The sequence below is a fragment of the Somniosus microcephalus genome, chromosome 2 (assembly GCF_052327205.1).
Source record: "Somniosus microcephalus isolate GS21.2 chromosome 2, FLI_Smic_1.0, whole genome shotgun sequence".
Taxonomy (NCBI): domain Eukaryota; kingdom Metazoa; phylum Chordata; class Chondrichthyes; order Squaliformes; family Somniosidae; genus Somniosus; species Somniosus microcephalus.
This window is the reverse complement of record NC_140988.1, coordinates 65,506,507-65,528,188: the sequence shown is the minus strand read 5'-3', so window position 1 is coordinate 65,528,188 and position 21,682 is coordinate 65,506,507. Positions and strand designations below refer to the sequence as shown.

At 51.3% G+C, this 21,682-nt stretch overlaps 1 protein-coding gene across 2 annotated transcripts in view; it reads left to right on the top strand.

Annotated features, from left to right (window-relative positions):
• Positions 1–923: 923 nt before the first annotated feature.
• Positions 924–21,682, top strand: part of LOC147122742 (interleukin-8-like) — a 267,783-nt gene continuing 247,024 nt past the window's right edge. The window contains exon 1 of one of the 2 annotated variants that reach the window (XM_086010020.1): positions 924–1,071. In XM_086010020.1, the coding sequence (XP_085866146.1) occupies positions 1,008–1,071 (64 nt within the window). In that variant the 5' untranslated portion in view covers positions 924–1,007. The remainder of the gene's footprint in view (positions 1,072–21,682) is intronic. The other variant, XM_086010014.1, reaches the window with a different exon arrangement.

The following is a 21,682-nucleotide window of genomic DNA, read 5'->3' as shown; positions in this document are numbered from 1 at the left end:
GTGCCTCACCCTGTGCAGATCCCACTACTATACTAGCCTTTAAAGAATGTGTAGTGCCAGTATCTGAGCTGGTGCCTGCGGGTGTGATGTGCAGTGACGCGGTGTGTCCTTCCTCCTCCTCTTCTCCCAACTCGCTCTCAGCATACCCTCAGGGACAGGCTGCTGTGGTGCTTGCTGATTATCTGAAAGCATAAAGGCACAAGAGTCGGTTTAAGGTGAGGGGAGGGGTGTAGAAAGGGAGAAATGCATGTATACCGCTTGATTATCTGGAAAGTGCAAAACACTTGTGGGGTGAGGAGGAAGTGGGATGTGAGAAGAAGGAGTAGTGATGAACATACCATTGTTGTCCCCAAGGGGATCAACATCGCCGGTGGCCATGGCGCCCACCACCTGGTGCCCAATAATCTCCAGCACTCAATTTTCCAGCGCAGACAGAGTTGGGTGTTGGCTTGTCCCCCACCTGTGCGCTCCTGCTCCCCGCTGTTGTGAGTCACCTTGGCCTGCAAGAGAAAGGAAAGTGTGTGAGTGAGTGTGGAGCAATGTGTTTGGGAGATGTGCCTGGCACTAATTATCCAACTTTTCTAATGATGCCGCCCATTCCTGGGCTATAATATATTTCTAGGCCAAAGATTTTTGTGGTCTCGAGGTAGGGTTAAGGTGTAGACTGACAATGTTGTGAAATTGGAAGTAAACAGACTTGGTAATAGATGGGACGTGAGGCTTGAAACTCAGCTCTGTCTTGAGCAGGAACAGAGGAATGTATGGCCTGAGTGAGCAGCAGGAAGGGGTTTGTTTACAGATTGCTTGACTGGGACACAAGAATTTTTATTTGATCAGCCAGTAATGAATTCTATGCTTGTTATCAGTGCATTTATGCTTGCACAATTTCCTGCTTTCAAGCCAAGAAATTCTGGCTGTAAGTATAATAACCGAGCAGTGAGGGGAGAGGCGCAGACCGCAGCAGCGCAACAGTGAGAGAGTAAAGAATATTCTGCAACTAAAGCACAATGAACGGCAAAGTTACCATCGCCATCCTCGCTCTCTTTGTACTGTCTGTGTCATCCACACAAGGTAAGAAATGATTCAGAGAATCATGTTGTATCTTTAACTATCATTTATTCATCCAACTTAACAGCTCAGTTGGGGCTCGATGTCTTGTTCTTCTGGACTACTCAACATGGGAGCCTGGAGGTTGAACTTAGTAAGATCCCATTTTTGTGCTGTACGTGTGTGTGTGGGTGTATGGCCATGCGTGTGTTGTGCATGGCAGTGAGTGTTTCTGTGTGCGTGTGTGTGTGTGTGCATGGCCGTGTGTGTGTGTGTGTGTGTATGCATGACCATGTGCGTGTGTGAGTGTGTGTGTACATAAGAACATAAGAAATAGGAGCAGGAATAGATCACTTGGCCCCTCGAGCCTGCTCCGCCATTCAATAAGATCATGGCTGATCTTGGGCTCAAAGCCACTTCCCCACCCACTCCACACAATCCTTCACTCTCTTATCTTGCAAAAACTTGTCTATCTCCACCTTAAATGTATTTAATGACCCAGCCTCCACAGCTCTCTGGGGCAGAGAATTCCACAGATTTACAACCCTCTGAGAGAAGAAATTCCTCCTCAACTCTGTTCTAAAAGGGCGACCCTTTATTCTAAAACTGTGCCCCCACTTTCTAGATTTCGCCACGAGGGGAAACATCCTCTCTGCATCTACCTTGTCGTGCCCCCTCAGTATCTTATATGTTTCAATAAGATCACCTCTCATTCTTCTAAATTCCAATGAGTATAGGAGCAGGAATAGGCCACTTGGCCCCTCGAGCCTGCTCCGCCATTCAATAAGATCATGACTGATCTTGGGCTCAAAGCCACTTCCCCACCCGCTCCCCATAACCCTTCACTCCCTTTTCTTGCAAAAATTTGTCTATCTCCACCTTAAATGTATTTAATGACCCAGCCTCCACCTTTCCTCATAAGTCAACCCCCCTCATCTCTGGAATTAACCTAGTGAATTGTCTCTGAACTGCTTCCAATGCAAGTATATCCTACCGTAAATAAGGAGACCAAAACTGTACGCAGTACTCAAAGTGTGGTTACACCAACACTTCGGCGGCAGTTAACAGCAGTGGGAGCCCAGGAGAGCGCGAGATTTCGGTGGCAGTAAACAGCAGCGGGAGCCCAGGAGATCGCGAGACTTCGGCGGCAGTTAACAGCAGCGGGAGCCCAGGAGAGTGAGAACGGCTACAAAGGACTGGTGAGTGTAAAGAAGTGAAAAGTAATCGAAGTGTGACATCACCAGAAAGCAGGTAAGTGATTGGTTGGTGAGTATTTCTCTATTTTCTTGCTTTTTTCCAAACTTAGGCGACTAAATTTAATTGCCTTGGTGGAGATTAAAAGATATACGTGTTCCTAAGTGATGCCATCACAGGGGAAGAAGCTGATTGGTGAGTAGTGGGTGAGTGCTTTTTTTTTCTTCAATTTTATGTCTATTGCTTTTAAGGCAGTTCATAGTTAAGGTAATTCGGGAGAGCGAGAATCCGAGAGTTTAAATTTGAAGTAAGAGTTTATAATTAAAAGTATGACGGGGACTTCAGTCCCATGCGTTGCATGGCCTGCAGCATGCGGGAAATCCTAGACGTTTCTTGCAGTCAGGATGACCACATGTGCAGGAAGTGCCAACAGTTTGGCCAACTTGAGATCTGGTTTTCGGAGCTCGAGTGTCAGCTGGAGGCACTGCGGTGTATCCGCGAGGCTGAGAGTTACGTGGATAGCACGTTTTTAGATGTGGTCACCCCGCAGCTTAAGAAAGTGCAGTCAGAGAGGGAATGGGAGACCACCAGTCAGAAGAAGGTGGGTAGGCATGTAGTCAGGAAAGCCCCAGAGTGCATCTCACTCAACAACCATTTTTCTGTGTTGGAAAACGGTGAAAGTGAAGTTTCCTCTGGGGAGTGCAGCCAGAGCCGTAAGGAGGGATGATATATTAGCGGGTTCCTCTAATGAGGCCATATGGGTAGAACTTAAAAACAAAAAGGGGGCAAGCACTTTGCTGGGAGTGTACTATAGGCCCCCAAACAGTCAGGGGGAGATAGAGGAACAGATATGTAGGCAAATCTCAGAGAAGTGCGAAAATAATAGGGTAATAATAGTGGGGGATTTCAACTTCCCCAATATTAATTGGGATAGTCAGAGTGTGAAAGGCTTAGAGGGTGCAGAATTCTTAAAGTGCATCCAGGAGAGCTTTTTGAGCCAACATGTAGAAAGTCCTACAAGAGAGGGGGCGGTACTGGACCTAATTCTAGGGAATGTAGCCGGGCAAGTGGTGGAAGTGTCAGTAGGAGAGCATTTTGGCGACAGTGACCATAATTCGGTGAGATTTAAGGTGGTCATGGAAAAAGACAAAGACGGCCCGGAAATAAGGGTTCTAAATTGGGGGAAGGCCGACTTTAATATGATAAGGCAGGATCTGGCCAAAGTGGACTGGGAGCAGCTACTTATAGGAAAATCCACATCAAAACAGTGGGAGACTTTCAGAAGGGAAATAGAGAGAGTACAACGCCAACATGTTCCTGTAAAGGTCAAGGGTGGGACCAACAAGCAAAGGGAACCTTGGATGACAAGGGATATACAAAAATGCATTAGGAAAAAAAGGGGGACTTTTGGCAGTTACAAAAGACTAAAGATGGAGGAAGCCCTAGAGGAGTATAAAAAGTGCAGGGGCATACTTAAAAAAGAAATTAGGAGGGCGAGGAGGGGCCATGAAATAACACTGGCGAGCAAAATAAAGGAAAATCCTAAGATGTTTTATAAGTATATTAAGGGCAAGAGGATAACCAGGGAAAGGGTAGGGCCCATTAGGGACCAAAGTGGCAATCTGTGTGTAGAGCCAGATGATGTAGGCAGGGTTTTAAATGAATTCTTTGCATCTGTGTTCACTATGGAGAAAGACGATGTAGACATAGAAATCGGGCAAGGGGACTGTGACATACTTGAACATATTAGCATCGAGAGGGAGGAGGTACTAGCGGTTTTAGCAGGCCAAAAAGTGGATAAATTCCCAGGCCCAGACGAGATGTATCCCAGGCTGCTGTATGAGGCAAAGGAGGAGATTGCAGGGGCTCTGACACAAATTTTCAGAACCTCTCTGGCCACAGGGGATGTACCAGAGGACTGGAGAACAGCTAATGCAGTACCATTATACAAGAAGGGTAGCAGGGATAAACCAGGGAATTACAGGCCAGTGATCCTAACATCTGTGGTAGGGAAATTGTTGGAAAAAATTCTGAGGGACAAAATTAGTCTCCACTTGGAGAGGCAAGGATTAATCGGGAATAGTCAGCATGGCTTTGTCAAGGGTAAATCATGTCTGACAAATCTGATTGAATTTTTCGAGGGGGTGACTAGGTGTGTGGATGAGGGAAATGCTGTGGATGTGGTTTACATGGACTTCAGCAAAGCTTTTGACAAAGTCCCGCATAGGAGACTGGTCAAGAAGGTAAGAGCCCATGGGATCCAGGGTGCCTTGGCGCGTTGGATCCTAAACTGGCTGAGTGGCAGGAGGCAGAGGGTGATGGTCGAAGGTTGCTTTTGTGACTGAAAGCCTGTGTCCAGTGGGGTACCTCAGGGATCGGTGCTGGGTCCCTTGCTGTTTGTGATCTACATAAATGATTTGGATGAGAATGTAAAAGGTATGATCAGTAAGTTCGCGGATGACACGAAAATTGGTGGGGTGGTAAATTGCGAGGAGGAAAGCCTCAGGCTACAGGACGATATAAACGGGTTGGTCAGATGGGCGGTGATATACCTATCAATTCATTCCATGAAAAGCGACGAGTTAAGATAGTAACTATAGGTTTTTATTGGCTAAATAGCAGAGCCCACCCTCGTGGGCGATCGGTTCCAACAAGGGAGAATACTAGCCAAGCGGTCACCTTTATACCTGGGCAAGCAGGCGGAGCCATGGGCGGAGTCAGCTGAGGTAAGCCCCAGTATAGCAGTGTGCGTGGCAAGAGGTAACCTTGTGTAGCAATAACAGCAGTGTAAACAGTGATAACAACAGTGTAACAATAGTGAACGGTTGTGAACGGTAACAGTGGTTTACCACATTCACCCCTTGTTTAAAATTGAGCCCGGCGGGGTGAAGTGTACTACCAGTTCGTGTATGTCAGTCTCTCAGGAGGCCTCGTAAGCCTTTCTGATCGGCGCAGCAGCGGCGGCGGTGTTGCAGTATCTGATGGTAATGCTGGTGTCTGCGTGGTCGACGAAGGCTCCTGGGGTACCGGCATGCCGTCTACAGGAGCTGGATTTGGGGGAGTGGTGGGGGGTAACTGTGGTATCTCGGGGGTGCCCGAGGGTGCGAGGTCTCGCAAGGAGACAGTGTCCTCCCGCCCGTCTGGGTATGCCACATAGGCGTACTGGGGTTTGGCGTGCAGGGGGTCCACCCTCTCGACCAGGGGGTCCATTTTATGGGCCCTCACGCGCTTCCGCAGCAAGACGGGCCCCGGAGAAGTCAGCCATGTTGGTAGCGAGGTTTCCGTAGTCGACTTCCTGGGGAAAACAAACATTCGTTCATGGGGGGTGGCATTAATGGCAGTGCAAAGCAGTGACCGGATGGAATGGAGTGCTGCCGGGAGGACTTCCTGCCAGCGAGAGATTGGGAGCCCCTTAGACTTTAGGGCTAAGAGGACGGCCTTCCAAACTGTCGCGTTTTCTCTTTCCACCTGGCCGTTCCCCCGGGGGTTGTAGCTGGTGGTCCTGCTCGCAGCAATACCTCTCGCGAGCAGGAACTGGCGAAGTTCCTCGCTCATGAAGGATGCGCCCCGGTCGCTATGTATATAGTTCGGGAACCCGAACAAGGCGAAGAGGTCGTTCAGGCATTTGATGACCGTGGCACTGGTCATGTCTGGGCAGGGGATGGCAAAGGGGAAATGGGAGTACTCGTCAATAATGTTGAGGAAGTACACATTACGGTCAGAGGACAGGAGGGGCCCCTTAAAATCGATGCTCAAGCGCTCGAAGGGGCGGGTGGCCTTGATCAGGCTTGCTCTGTCCGGCCTATAGAAATGCGGTTTGCATTCGGCACAGGTTTGGCAGTTCCTGGTCATGGTCCTGACCTCCTCGATGGAGTAGGGCAGGTTGCGGGCCTTGATGAAGTGGTAAAGTCTGGTGACCCCGGGGTGGCAGAGGTCGTTGTGGAGGGTCCGTAGTCTATCAACTTGCGCGTTTGCGCAAGTACTTCGTGATAGAGCATCCGGGGGGTCGTTGAGTTTACCAGGCCGGTACAAGATATCGTAATCGTAGGTGGAGAGCTCAATTCTCCACCTCAAGATCTTGTCGTTCTTGATTTTGCCCTTCAGCTTGTTATTAAACATAAAAGCAACCGAACGCTGGTCGGTGAGGAGGGTAAATCGTTTGCCTGCCAGGTAATGCCTCCAGCGTCGTACTGCCTCCACAATCGCCTGGGCCTCCTTCTCGACAGAGGAGTGTCGGATCTCAGGGCCCTGGAGGGTCCTTGAGAAGAAGGCCACAGGTCTCCCCGCCTGGTTAAGGGTTGTCGCTAGGGTGAAGTTGGAGGCATCGCTCTCCACTTGGAAGGGGATGGACTCATCCACTGCGTGCATTGTGGCCTTCGCAATGTCTCCTTTTATGAGGGAGAAGGCTGCGCCTGCTTCTGCTGTCAGGGGGAAGGAGGTGGACTTCATGAGGGGTCTGGCTTTGTCCGCATAATTCGGCACCCATTGGGCATAGTAAGCGAAGAGCCCCAGGGTTCTCTTCAGTGCCTTTGGACAGTGGGGGAGGGGAAGCTCCATGAGGGGGTGCATTCTTTCGGGGTCGGGGCCGATGACTCCGTTCTCTACTACGCAGCCGAGGATGGCAAGGCGCGAGGTATTAAACACACATTTATCCTTATTGTAAGTGAGATTCAGCCGTTGGGCCGTATGGAGGAATTTCTCCAGATTAACATCATGGTCCTGCTGGTCGCGGCCGCAGATGGTGACGTTATCTAGATAAGGGAACGTGGCCTGAAGCGCGTTCTGGTCGACCATCCGGTCCATCTACCTTTGGAAGACCGAGACTCCGTTGGTGACGCCGAAGGGAACCCTAAGGAAGTGGTAGAGGCGGCCGTTCGCCTCGAAGGCGGTATACTGGCGGTCCTCAGGGCGGATAGGGAGTTGGTGATAGGCTGATTTGAGGTCGATGGTGGAGAATACCCGGTACTGTGCAATCTGGTTGACCATATCAGATATGCGGGGAAGGGGGTATGCGTCCAGCTGGGTGTACCGGTTTATGGTTTGGCTGTAGCCGATGACCAGGCGGTGTTTATCGCCGGTCTTAACGACTACGACCTGGGCACGCCAGGGGCTGGTGCTCCCCTCGATAATGCCCTCCTTCAGGAGTCGCTGCACCTCAGAGCTAATAAAAGCTCTGTCCCCGGCGCTGTACCGCCTGCTCTTGGTGGTGACGGGTTTACAGTCACGGGTGAGGTTAACGAACAAGGAAGGGGGCGGGACTTTGAGGGTGGAGAGGCCGCAGGTGGTACGCGGTGGGCGGTTTAAAATTTGCTGGTTGTGGACTGTGAGTGGGGGGAGGGGTCCACCGTAAGCCAAAGTGACACTTTAAAGGTGGCATTGGAAATCCAGCCCTAGTAGGACGGCAGCGCAGAGCTGGGGCAGGACGAGAAGTTTAAAATTTTTATATTCCGTGCCCCTAACCAACAGGGTCACTACACAGTAGCCGCTAATGTCTGTTGAATGGGACTTCGCCGCCATTGAGATCCGATGGCGCGCTGGCCGGACAGTGAGGGAGTAGCAGCTCACCGTGTCTGGATGAATAAAACTCTCCGTGCTTCCGCTGTCGAACAGGCAGGACGTGGCGTGGCCGTTTACTTCGATGTCCATCATGGACTTGGACAGATGATGCGGGAGAGCTTGGTCAAGCGTGACGGAGGCCAGTGTATGGCTGAGCGAGCTGCTGTAGTCTGCAGGCGAGGTGGTGGTCGGGTCTGGAGACAAAACGGCGGCCGAGTGCGGCGAACAAAATGGCGGCGCCCATGACGCGGGTCCCCACGAAGTTGGACAAAATGGCGGAGAAGATGGCCGCCCCCACAACTCACATGAGGCACTGCTGGCGTCTGTGGCCTTGATCAAAGATGGCTGCCCCCATGACCCACCTGAGGCAATGCTGGCGTCTGTGGCCTTGATCAAAGATGGCCGCCCCCACAACTCACATGAGGCAATGCTGGCGTCTGTGGCTTTCCCCCTGCAGGCGTTTACAAAGTGGCCTTTCTTTTTGCAGCCGGAGCAGGTCGCGTTCCTTGCAGGGCAGCGCGCCCTTTGATGTTTCGCCTGGCCACAGAAGAAGCAGCTGGCGGCCCGATCGCGGAGGTCCGCTGCCACAGCGGGTCCCGGGGGTGGCGGTCCCGATCGATTCCGGGACACCGACGCCGTGGTGGGTCCCAGGGGCGGCGGTGCGAGGGGAATTGCGGCCGGAGTCGGGCCCGAGTCCCAGGGTCGCGCAGCACAGTACCTGGAGTACGCCTCGAGGTCCCGATGGGCCACTTCCAGAGAGCGAGCGAGGGCTGCAGTTGTATTCAAGTTGAGGTCCTTTGATTCGAGCAGTCTTTGCCGTGAGTAGTCGGACCGAAGGCCTTTCACGAAGGCATCGCGGATATTTCCTTCAGTATTTTCTGCAGCCGTTACAGCTTTAAAGTCACAGTCCCTGCCGAGTGTTTGTAGCGCCCGTAAAAATTAATCTACAGACTCTCCTGGCTGTTGCGAGCGGGATCTTAGGAGATGTCTGGCATACATAGAATTTACAGGGCTCCGGTACTGCTCTTTTAGCAGGTTGAGGGCGTCCTCGTAAGTAGCAAGGTCCCGGATGAATGCAAATACTTTAGGGCTCACCTGGGCGGTCAGAACTCTTAGTTTGGATCCCGGAGGCACGCCGGATTCTCCCAGGTAGGATTCGAAACAGCTCAGCCAGTGTTCGAAGTCGAGGGCTGAGTTCGCTGCCTGTGGGTTTAGATCCAGGTACGGCGGTCGGAGGGCTCGCAGCCAGGCCGGCTGCTGTGGCTGTTGTAGCTGGCCATTTGGCTGGTTGTTTGGCTGCTCCGATCCACTCATTTCAAAATTTAGCCAATAAAATTGATATACCTATCAATTCATTCCATGAAAAGCGACGAGTTAAGATAGTAACTATAGGTTTTTATTGGCTAAATAGCAAAGCCCACCCTCGTGGGCGATCTGTTCCAACAAGGGAGAATACTAGCCAAGCAGTCACCTTTATACCTGGGCAAGCAGGCGGAGCCATGGGCGGAGTCAGCTGAGGTAAGCCCCGGTATAGCAGTGTGCGTGGCAAGAGGTAACCTTGTGTAGCGATAACAGCAGTGTAAACAGTGATAACAACAGTGTAACAATAGTGAATGGTTGTGAACGGTAACAGTGGTTTACCACAGGCGGAAAAGTGGCAAATGGAATTTAACCCTGAAAAGTGCGAGGTGATGCATTTTGGACGGACAAATAAGGCAAGGGAATACACAATGAGTGGTAGGGCCCTAGGAAGCACAGAGGGTCAGAGGGACCTTGGTGTACATGTACATAGATCCCTGAAGGCAGCGGATCAGGTAGATAAGGTGGTTAAAAAGGCATATGGGATACTTGCCTTCATTAGCCGAGGCATAGAATATAAGAGCAGGGAGGTTATGATGGAGCTGTACAAAACGCTGGTAAGGCCACAGCTGGAGTACTGTGTGCAGTTCTGGTCGCCACACTATAGGAAGGATGTGATTGCTTTGGAGAGGGTGCAGAGAAGATTCACCAGGATGTTACCTGGGATGGAGCACCTCAGCTATGAAGAAAGACTAAACAGGCTGGGGTAGTTTTCCTTGGAGCAAAGAAGGCTGAGGGGGGACCTGATTGAGGTGTACAAAATGATGAGGGGCATAGATAGGGTAGATAAAGAGGAACTTTTCCCCTTAGTAGGGGGGTCAATAACAAGGGGGCATAGATTCAAGGTAAGGGGCAGGAGGTTTAGAGGGGATTTGAGGAGGAACTTTTTCACCCAGAGGGTGGTTGGAGTCTGGAACTCACTGTTGAAAGGGTGGTAGAGGCAGGAACCCTCACAACATTCAAGAAGCATTTGGATGAGCACTTGAAATGCCATTGCATACAAGGCTATGGACCAAATGCTGGAAAATGGGATTAGATTGGACAGGGATGGATGGGCGGCACAGACACGATGGGCCGAAGGGCCTCTTTCTGTGCTGTATAACTCTATGACTGCCTCCTGGAACTTAGTGTCCAGGTAACGCTTCCCCTCCCTAATGTGCCGCAATGTCTGAAGCTCGGACTCCAGCTCATCAACCCTGAGCTGAAGTTCCTCGAGCAGCCAACATTTGCTGCAGATGTGGTCGCCATGGACCTCAATGGTGTCCACGATCTCCCACATAAAACAACAACAACACATTGCCTGGTCTCCCATCTCAATTAGTTAATTAGTTTTAAAATTTGGACCACGTATACCTTTTAATCTACACCAAGGCACTTAAATTTAGAGGCTCAAGTTTGGAAAAAAAGTGAGAAATATAGAAATACTCACCAACCAATCACTTACCTGTTTTCTGGTGATGGCACACTTCGATTACTATTTAATTCATTACACTCACCGGTCTGTTGTAGCCGCTCTCGCTCTCGTGGGCCCCCGCTCACCTTTAAATCTCCCGAGGTTTCTCGCTCTCCTGGGCTCTCGCTCACTTTAAATCCCCCGAGGTTTCTCGCTCTCCTGGGCTCCCGCTCACCTTTAAATCCACCGAGGTTTCTCGCTCTCGTGGGCCCCCGCTCACCTTTAAATCCCCCGAGGTTTCTCGCTCTCCTGGGCTCTCGCTCACCTTTAAATCTCCCGAGGTTTCTCGCTCTCCTGGGCCCCCGCTCACCTTTAAATCCCCCGAGGTTTCTCGCTCTCCTGGGCTCTCGCTCACCTTTAAATCTCCCGAGGTTTCTCGCTCTCGTGGGCCCCCGCTCACCTTTAAATCTCCCGAGGTTTCTCGCTCTCCTGGGCTCTCGCTCACCTTTAAATCTCCCGAGGTTTCTCGCTCTCCTGGGCCCCCGCTCACCTTTAAATCCCCCGAGGTTTCTCGCTCTCCTGGGCCCCCGCTCACCTTTAAATCTCCCGAGGTTTCTCGCTCTCCTGGGCCGCCGCTCACCTTTAAATCTCCCGAGGTTTCTCGCTCTCCTGGGCCCCCGCTCACCTTTAAATCTCCCGAGGTGTCTCGCTCTCCTGGGCTCTCGCTCACCTTTAAATCTCTCGAGGTTTCTCGCTCTCCTGGGCTCTCGCTCACCTTTAAATCTCCCGAGGTTTCTCGCTCTCCTGGGCCGCCGCTCACCTTTAAATCTCCCGAGGTTTCTCGCTCTCCTGGGCCCCCGCTCACCTTTAAATCTCCCGAGGTGTCTCGCTCTCCTGGGCTCTCGCTCACCTTTAAATCTCTCGAGGTTTCTCGCTCTCCTGGGCTCTCGCTCACCTTTAAATCTCCCGAGGTTTCTCACTCTCCTGGGCTCTCGCTCACCTTTAAATCTCCTGAGGTTTCTCGCTCTCCTGGGCTCCCGCTCACCTTTAAATCTCCTGAGGTTTCTCGCTCTCCTGGGCTCCCGCTCACCTTTAAATCTCCCGAGGTTTCTCGCTCTCCTGGGCTCTCGCTCACCTTTAAATCCCCCGAGGTTTCTCGCTCTCCTGGGCCCCCGCTCACCTTTAAATCTCCCGATGTTTCTTGCTCTCCTGGGCTCCCGCTCACCTTTAACTCCCCCGAGGTTTCTCGCTCTCGTGGGCCCTCACTCACCTTTAAATCTCCCGAGGTGTCTCGCTCTCCTGGGCTCTCGCTCACCTTTAAATCTCTCGAGGTTTCTCGCTCTCCTGGGCCTCCGCTCACCTTTAAATCTCCCGAGGTTTCTCGCTCTCCTGGGCTCTCGCTCACCTTTAAATCTCCCGATGTTTCTCGCTCTCCTGGGCCCCCGCTCACCTTTAAATCTCCCGAGGTTTCTCGCTCTCCTGGGCTCTCGCTCACCTTTAAATCCCCCGAGGTTTCTCGCTCTCCTGGGCTCTCGCTCACCTTTAAATCTCCCGAGGTTTCTCGCTCTCCTGGGCTCTCGCTCACCTTTAAATCCCCCGAGGTTTCTCGCTCTCCTGGGCTCTCGCTCACCTTTAAATCTCCTGAGGTTTCTCGCTCTCCTGGGCCCCTGCTCACCTTTAACTCCCCCGAGGTTTCTCGCTCTCGTGGGCCCTCACTCACCTTTAAATCTCCCGAGGTGTCTCGCTCTCCTGGGCCCCCGCTCACCTTTAAATCTCCCGATGTTTCTCGCTCTCCTGGGCTCCCGCTCACCTTTAACTCTCCCGAGGTTTCTCGCTCTCGTGGGCCCTCGCTCACCTTTAAATCTCCCGAGGTTTCTCGCTCTCCTGGGCTACCGCTCACCTTTAACTCTCCCGAGGTTTCTCGCTCTCGTGGGCCCTCGCTCACCTTTAAATCTCCCGAGGTTTCTCGCTCTCCTGGGCTCTCGCTCACCTTTAAATCTCCCGAGGTTTCTCGCTCTCCTGGGCTCCCGCTCACCTTTAACTCTCCCGAGGTTTCTCGCTCTCCTGGGCCCCCGCTCACCTTTAAATCTCCCGTGGTTTCTCGCTCTCCTGGGCTCCCGCTCACCTTTAAATCTCCCGAGGTTTCTCGCTCTCCTGGGCTCTCGCACACTCACCTTTAAATCTTCCGAGGTTTCTCACTCTCCAACCGCTCTCGCTCACCTTTAAATCTCCCGAGGTTTCTCGCTCTCCTGGGCCCCAGCTCACCTTTAAATCTCCCGAGGTTTCTCGCTCTCCTGGGCTCTCGCTCACCTTTAAATCTCCCGAGGTTTCTCGCTCTCCTGGGCCCCCGCTCACCTTTAAATCTCCCGAGGTTTCTCGCTCTCCTGGGCCCCCGCTCACCTTTAAATCTCCCGAGGTTTCTCGCTCTCCTGGGCTCTCCCTCATCTTTAAATCTCCCGAGGTTTCTCGCTCTTGTGGGCCCCCGCTCACCTTTAAATCTCCCGAGGTTTCTCACTCTCCTGGGCCCCCGCTCACCTTTAAATCTCCCGAGGTTTCTCGCTCTCCTGGGCTCTCGCTCACCTTTACACCTCCTGAGGTTTCTCGCTCTCCTGGACTCTCGCTCACCTTTAAATCTCCCGAGGTTTCTCGCTCTCCTGGGTCCCTGCTCACCTTTAAATCTTCCGAGGTTTCTCGCTTTCGTGGGCCCTGGCTCACATTTAAATCTCGCGAGTGTAATTTATGTACCTTTAAAGTGGAGAACTACTTTTTACAGCTCCTGTATAATGTAGTACCGACAGTGACCACACCTGTATATAAACCCTGAGTAATGATCTGTATAGTTAGTTCTAGAGTAACCATCATTCAGTAAACTCCTGTTGTACCATTCTCTGCAGTCCTTTTCTTATTATTACACGGATGTAACAGTGGCGACAAGCAAGTTCGAACCTACCTGTCACTCTGCATCACCTCCCAGGGATTCGCTCCTGGAGAATAGTGGAAGAAGGTCGAGTCCAGAAGCACGGGCATCGACCACGGGCAACCGCCCAGTCATCCAGCGGAGATTTGAGCATCGCAGGGCAGGCTGTCGAGAGCCAGGCTTGGCTTTCCCGTCACGGTGGTCCAGCAAAACGGGCTGGCAACAGATACTGCGCAGACCCTTCCCAGACAGCGACGGGCTGGAGCCCGACCGAGCGGCACAGAAAAAGGCCGAGCAGTGTCGACGGGGGAGAGAGAGAGGGCAGAGCGCACAGGGCGCAGCCGGTGTTCAGGACCGAGCGGCATCAACGGGGGAGAGAGACGAGATAGAGCGGAGCGCAGCCGGTGTTCAAGGGCCGAGCAGCGTCAACGGGGGAGAGAGACGAGAGAGAGCAGAGCGCAGCCGGTGTTCAAGGGCCGAGCAGCGTCAACGGGGTTGAGAGGCGTGCAGGAAAATGCGAGGTGCTGCCATTGCCACGAGGACCGCAGAGAGCGGCGTTGGCAGCAGCGCAGGAGCAGCGCATGAAATCCACAGGGCATCGCCATTTGCCACGAGGACCGCCGAGAGCGGCGTTGGCAGCAGCGCGGGAGACGCCATTTTAAGCCGCAGCGGGGAAGAAAGGAAAGCGTGGGAGACGCCATTTTAAGCCGCAGTGGGGAAGAAAGGAAAGCGCGGGAGACGCCATTTTAAGCCAGTCTAACCACACCCAAAAATGCCAAAGAGTGGCAGTATCACAGCGTTCGACAATGAAGTCGAAGATTGGACGACATATGTCGAAAGCGTAGAAGTATACTGCAAGGCGAATGAAGTGCCAGATGACAAGAAAGCACTGGTATTGTTGAAATCAATGGGTGCAAAAACGTATGGCTTACTACGAAACCTAGTAACCCCAGAGAAGCCAGTAGAAAAGGATTTTGAAAACATAGTGTCAATCCTACAGGACCACTTAAACCCCACGCCATTGCTGATAGCAGAAAGATTTAAGTTTCACAAAAGGAACCAGCATAAAGATGAAAGTAATGCTGAGTATTTAACGGAACTGCGCAAGCTATCGAAACACTGCCAGTTTGGAACGGGACTAGCAGATACTTTAAGGGACAAGTTTGTGTGTGGGCTTCAAAGTGAAGGAACCCAGAAACGGCGTCTATCAGAAAAGGACCTTCCGCTGGACAAGGCTTTCAGCATTGCAGTATCACACGAAGCAGCAGCACGGGGCGCTGCAGAGATACAACGGAGACCGCAAGAATATGGCACAAATGAAATGTCATACGGAACAGTGAAGTGCTATCGCTGCGGCAGAACAACACACGACCATAATGATTGCTGGTTCAAGGACAAAGTGTGCAGACAGTGTGGAAAAGTAAGACACATAGCAAGAGTCTGCAGGTCAGGAAAGAAAACCAGCAGCAAGAAATCTCCACAGGAGAAGTACAAGAAGGTACATAAGGTGACGGAGAGTAGTTCGGATGAACAGAAGAGTGATACAGACTCCAGAAGCAAGGAGCTGGGTTGTCTGAAACTACAAATTTGATCAAAACGGAGGATCATCAAACTATCTGGGTCACGCTCAAGATAGCAGGAGTCCAAGTGAAAATGGAATTGGACACACAATCAGCCCTAACAGTCATAAACCGAAGGGACTACAAGCGGCTATTCTCACATATACCCTTGAGAGATACAAAGATTGCCTTGAAGACGTACACGGGGCAAAAAGTCTACCCCAAAGGAAAAATAAGGTTGAACGTTATATATAACGGCAAGGAAACACCAAAAATGGACCTATATGTATTGCGAGATGGAGGACCACCACTACTAGGACGTGAATGGATCTGGAAGATACAACTAGATTGGCATTCCATACAGGCACTGACTGTGGCTGACAAAAAGGATGACGACGTCACACCTGGGTGACTGTCAAAGATCCTAACTGACGCGAAAGGAGTGTTCCAGCAAGGACTCGGAACACTAAAAGGCATGACAGCGATGATTAAAAATGAAGAAAACGCAAGCCCAAAATTTTTTAAGGCCAGACCGGTACCTTATGCGATCCGCCCAGCCGTCGAAGCAGAGCTGGAGAGTCTGGAATGTTCAGGTGTACTGTCCAAGGTAGACTAGAGCGAGTGGGCTACACCCATCGTCCCTGTGATGAAAAAGTCGTTGAGCAGCACGCCTGGGGAACCAAGGAAGGTTCGCATCTGTGGGGACTTTAAGATGACAGTGAACCTGGTCCTTCACACCATACAATATCCACTTCCGCGGATTGAAGATATTTTTGCCTCACTATCTGGAGGGAAATGTTTCACTAAGATTGATCTGGCCCAGGCGTATCTGCAAATGGAGGTAGAAGAAGCATCAAAGAAATACCTCACAATCAACACCCATAAAGGTCTCTACCAATATAACCGTCTGGTATTCGGGGTAGCATCAGCTCTGGCTATTTGGCAGAGGGCAATGGAACAAGTCCTGCAAGGGATCTCAGGGACCCAGTGTTATTTGGACGACATCTTGGTCACGGGCAAAAATGACATTGATCACCTTGCCAACCTGGAGCAGGTGCTCACTAGATTGCAGGAATATGGGCTCCGAGCTAACGGCCCCAAATGCGAGTTTTTTAGAAAACAGATCTCGTATTGTGGCCACGTTATCGATAAAGAGGGGTTACATAAGTCCCCAGAGAAGATTGAGGCAGTAGTCAAGGCTCCAGCACCGGAAAACGTGTCACAACTGAGGTCGTTCCTCGGGCTGGTAAACTACTACCATAAGTTCTTGCCAAATTTGTCTACAATACTACACCCACTGAACACCCTACTGCAAACTGGGGTGCCATGGAAGTGGAGTGACGAATGTAGATGAGCTTTCCAGAAGAGCAAAACACTAATCACATCGAAAGAGGTAATGGCCCATTACAACCCGGCATTATCAATTCGGTTGGCATGTGATGCGTCACCCTACGGCATTGGAGCGGTGCTGTCGCACAAATTCTTGGATGGCTCAGAGAGGCCAATAGCCTTTGCGTCACGATCACTAACCTCAGCCGAGCTTAATTACGCCCAGATTGACAGGGAGGCCCTCAGCCTAGTGTGGGGAGTGAAAAAGTTCAATCACTATCTGCACAGGCAGAAGTTCACCTTGCTGATTGGCCACCAACCACTTGTCTCCATCTTTAATCCAAAGAAGGGCGTTCCGGTGATGACTGCGCAACGGCTCCAAAGATGGTCACTTTTTCTAGGGGCGCACCAATATGAAATCGAGTATAAGGGCATGAAACAGCATGGAAACACTGATGGGCTATCACGCCTGCCACTGCCTACTGCGGAGGAAGCACCAGCAGAGGATCCTGTCGAAATATTTCATTAGACTATAATTGAATGCTTGCCAGTAACTAATGCTGGTATAGAGAAGGAGACCCGAAATGACCCGACACTGTCTCGGGTATATGATTTGACGGTGAAGGGATGGCCAGCACATGGTGACTCACTGTTGCCAGCATTCTCATCCAGAAGAGAACAGCTGTCAGTATGCCAGGGGACCTTGATGTGTGGATCCCGAGTGGTAATTCCACCCAAGTTAAGGGAGAGAGTGCTCAATGAGCTTCACGAAGGTCATCTGGGAGGGGTAAAAATGAAAAGCCTAGCCAGGGCTTATGTGTGGTGGCCGGGAATCGATAAACAAATCGAGGACCTGACCAAGAGCTGCTCAGGATGCCAGAAAGTCCAAAATGCACCACCACAGGCCCCTCTACACCCATGGGTGTGGCCCTCATCTCCATGGCAACGGGTGCATATTGATTTTGCTGGTCCATTCATGGACTCAATGTTTTTAATAGCCGTGGATGCGCACTCGAAATGGCCTGAGGTCATCAAAATGTCCTCCACCACCACGGAGAAAACTATTGCAGTCCTACGGACCATTTTTGCCAGGAATGGCTTGCCAGAACAGATTTGCTCCGATAACGGACCACAGTTTGTGTCCGAAGAGTTCCGGAGGTTCTTGAGAAAGAATGGGGTAAGGCATTACACATCCGCCCCGTATCATCCAGCCACAAATGGATTGGCTGAGAGGTTCGTACAAACCTTTAAGAAGGCAATCAAGGCTATGTACAATGACAACATTCTGCTGCAGCACAAGGTGGACAATTTCCTGTTCGCCTACCGGAATGCGACACATGCAGTCACCAACCAGGCCCCAGCCATGATGTTCTTTAACCGAAGGTTAAGATCTCGCCTGGATTTGCTCAGACCAAACGTACGAAGAGATGTTGAGAGTAAGCAATTCCAGCACGTCCATGAGAAGCTTCAATGTAGGGCAACCAGTCTTGGCCCGCGACTACCGAACAGAAAAATGGCAGCCGGAACGATATGCACACGGCAGGGCCCACTAATGTACACAGTGGACGTTGGGGAGAGTATCGTGAGACGCCATGCTGACCAGATCCTAGAGTCACAGGAACAAGTCAACCCCATGCCTCGCCCATATGTACCTGGTGATGAACCCGACGTACAGGTAGCACCTACCCCAGAAACAGTAGCATCGGAAGCTGATGAACCAACCGACGACAGGGGGCCAGAATTGCCTCCGCACCAAGAGCAAGACACTCGGGAAAGGCGCTATCCAGAAAGGATCAGTAAGCCTCCCCAAAGTCTGAATTTATAAATAGACTATTTTCAGCTAATGTTGCATGTTAAAAGTGTTAATTGTAATTAGTTTGATATTTAATTGTTAATTGAGTGTTATGGTACTGTTAATCCAATAGGGGAGGAATTGTAATGTATGTACCTTTAAGGGGAGAACTACTTTTTACAGCTCCTGTATACTGTAGTACCGGCAGTGACCACACCTGTATATAAACCCTGAGTAGTGATCTGTACAGATGGTTCTAGAGTAACCCTCATTCAGTAAACGCCGGATGTACCGTTCTCTGCAGTCCTTTTCTTATTATTACACGGACGTAACAGCGAGGTTTCTTTGTAGCTATGAACTCTCGCTCTCCTGGGCTCCCGCTGTTTTTTTAGCTCCGAACTCTCGCTCTCTTGGCCTCCCGCTGTTTTTGTCGCACCGAACTCTTACTTTATCCTGGGCTCCCGCTGTTTTAGTAGCTCTGAACTCTCGTTCTCCTGAGCCCCCACTGTTTTAGTAGCTCCGAGGTCGCGCTCACCTGGCCTCCCACTGATTTGGTAGCTCCGAACTCTCGCTCTCTCCTGAGCTTCCGCTGTTTTTGTAGCTCCGAACTCTCGCTCTCCTGGGCTCCCTCTGTTTTAGTAGCACCGAACTTTCGCTCTCTCCTGGCCTCCCGCTGTTTTTGTAGCTCCTAACTCTCGCGCTCTCCTGGGCTCCGCTGTTTTAGTAGCTTCGAACTCTCGCTCTCCTGGGCTCCTGCTGCTTTTGTAGCTCCGAACCCTCGCTCTCCTGGGCTCCCACTATTTCAGGAGCTCCGTACACTCGCTCTCTCCTGGGCTCCTGCTGTTTTAGTAGCTCTGAAATCTTGCTGTCCTGGGCTCCCGCTGTTTTAGTAGCTCTGAACTCTTGCTCCCCTGGGCTCCCGCTGTTTTTGTAGCTCCGAACTCTCGCTCTCCTGGGCTCCTGCAGTTTTTGTAGCTCCGAATTCTCGCTCTCTCCTGGGCTCCCGCTGTTTTTGTAGCTCAGACCTCTCACTCTCTCCTGGGCTCCTGCTGTTTTTGTAGCTCCGAACTCTCGCTCTCCTGGGATCCTGCTGTTTTAATAGTCCCAAACTCTCGCTCTCTCCTGGGCCCCCGCAGTTTGTGTAGGTCTGAACTCTTGCTCTCCTGGGCTCCCGCTGTTTATGTAGCTCTGTACTCTAGTTCTCCTGGGCCCCCGCTATTTTTGCAGTCCCAAACTCTTGCTCTCCTGGGTCCCGCTGTTATCGTTGCTCCGAACTCTCACTCTCCTGGGCTCCCACAGTTTTAGTAGCTCCAAACTTTCGCTCTCCTGGGCACCCACTGTTTTCGTAGCTCGGAACTCTCGCTTTCCTGGGATCCTGCTGTTTTAATAGTTCCAAACTCTCGCTCTCTCCTGGGCCCCCGCAGTTTGTGTAGCTCTGAACTCCTGCTCTCCTGGGCTCCACTGTTTATGTAGCTCCGAAATCTCGCTCTCTTCTGGGCCTCTGCTGTTTTTGTAACTCTGAACTCTCGCTCGCCTGGGCCCCCACTGTTTTTGTAGTTCCGAACTCTCGCTGTCTCCTGGGCTCCTGTTGTTTTTGTATGTCCGAACTCTTGCTCTCCTGGGCTCCCCCTGTTTTAATAGTTCCGAACACTCGCTCTCTCCTGGGCTCCCGCTGTTTTTGTAGCTCCGAACTCTCGCTCTTCTGGGATCCTGCTGTTTTAATAGTCCCAAACTCTCGCTCTCTCCTGGGACCCCGCAGTTTGTGTAGGTCTGAACTCTTGCTCTCCTGGGCTCCCACTGTTTATGTAGCTCTGAACTCTCGCTCTCTTCTGGGCCTCTGCTCTTTTTGTAGCTCCGAACTCTCACTCTCTCCTGGGCTCCCCCTGTTTTAATAGTTCCGAACTCTCACTCTCTCCTGGGCTCCCGCTGTTTTAGTAGCTCCGAAATCTCGCTCTCCTGGGCTCCCAATTTTTTTGTAGCTCCGAACTCTCGCTCTATCCTAGGCACCCGCTGTTTTAGTAGCTCCGAAATCTCGCTCTCCTGGGCTCCCGCTGTTTTAGTAGCTCCGAACTATCGCTCTCTTGGGCTCCCGCTGTTTAAGTATGTAAGATTCACGAAATTTTCATTAAATAATCACGTAGGAAAGTAGGGTTAATAAAACAGCTTTATTGACCAAAAGAAGCTTATACAGAGAAACCTTTGATAAAAGGGCACACAAAATGGCCGCCAGACCTCGTGACCAGCTTCTGGGACCATTTGAATTTCTGTTACTGCAAGCCAGACAGGCTTGTGGATTGAGGACATTAAAAGCCCGCGAAAACCAGTTTCGGGAAGCCGAAACTCATGGAACTGAGCATACATATTGATTAGATTATGAGTACAGGACAGATTTGGGTGGCAGGATGAGACGCATCAAGAAATGGGCGGGCAATTGAATGAACGCTTAAGCCCATTACACTGTACAAAGAGAAGCGTTTAACAGCCATCCAGGGCAATCTCCAGACCGATCAATATACAAACCAAGTTACGGCAACAAAGCAAAGACATTATCGGCCCAGGAAGGCCAGTTCAGCTATCACCGACTCCCGTTATGAAGACAAAACACCCCTGCAGAGAGTTCTGCCCGCCAAAATTATCACAAAGGCAGGACTATGATTTGGCGGGAGATAAGAATGTTCCAAAAAGTATAACTGTGGATTAAGTAAAGTCCATCAGTGAGTTCTCCATCGATACACTTCGGGACAGACTCCATCGGAACTAAGCAGCACTTCGGTTCGGAACGTGGTCGGTGTTCGGCCAGGCAAGGCCCGGCCACGAAGAGAAGACGACGGGAAGAGTTCGGCTTGGAAGCCAGCTCGGCCAGGCAAGGCCCGGCCACGACGGGAAGACGATGAGGGAAGCCCGGGTACTTTTGTCGGGAGATCATCGATGACCCAGGCCGGAGAAGAAGACCCTCAGGGCCCAGGTACTCCAATCAGAAGGACAATTCTGACTGTATAAAGAGTCATCGGGAGATCATCGACGACCCAGGCCGGAGAAGAAGACACCCAGGGCCCGGTACTCTAGTTCGTCAACATCACATCGGCGAGCGCTCATCGCAGGAGAACCAAGAGGAAAACAAACTGCGCCAGAAGCTTCCAAACCCACGTGACGACGGAAAGCTGTGTCGAAAGGCTGCAAAGCCTTTTTCGCAATTCTTAAAGTGGTGAGCATGATCCCGAGTCCCTCAAATCGAAACTTAGTTAGGTCTAGGGGAGGGGGTTAAGGGTAATTGTAATGTGTTACCCCTTTTTCGATGTGCCGTGTGTTCCCCATTTCTATAGAGTTAAGTTTATAGATGTGTGCATGCTTGTAGTTGCTTTAATCTGTGCATATGACATGTATTTTATAATGCTGCAAACTGTTCAATAAAGGCATCCATTTCGTGCTATTCGACCTGGTCTATTGAGTTTTTCTGCACTACAGCTCCCTGCACCTAAGTCCAAGGTCTAGGACCACTCACGGGTAATTATTGCAAGAAGCCTGGCAGGAGACCA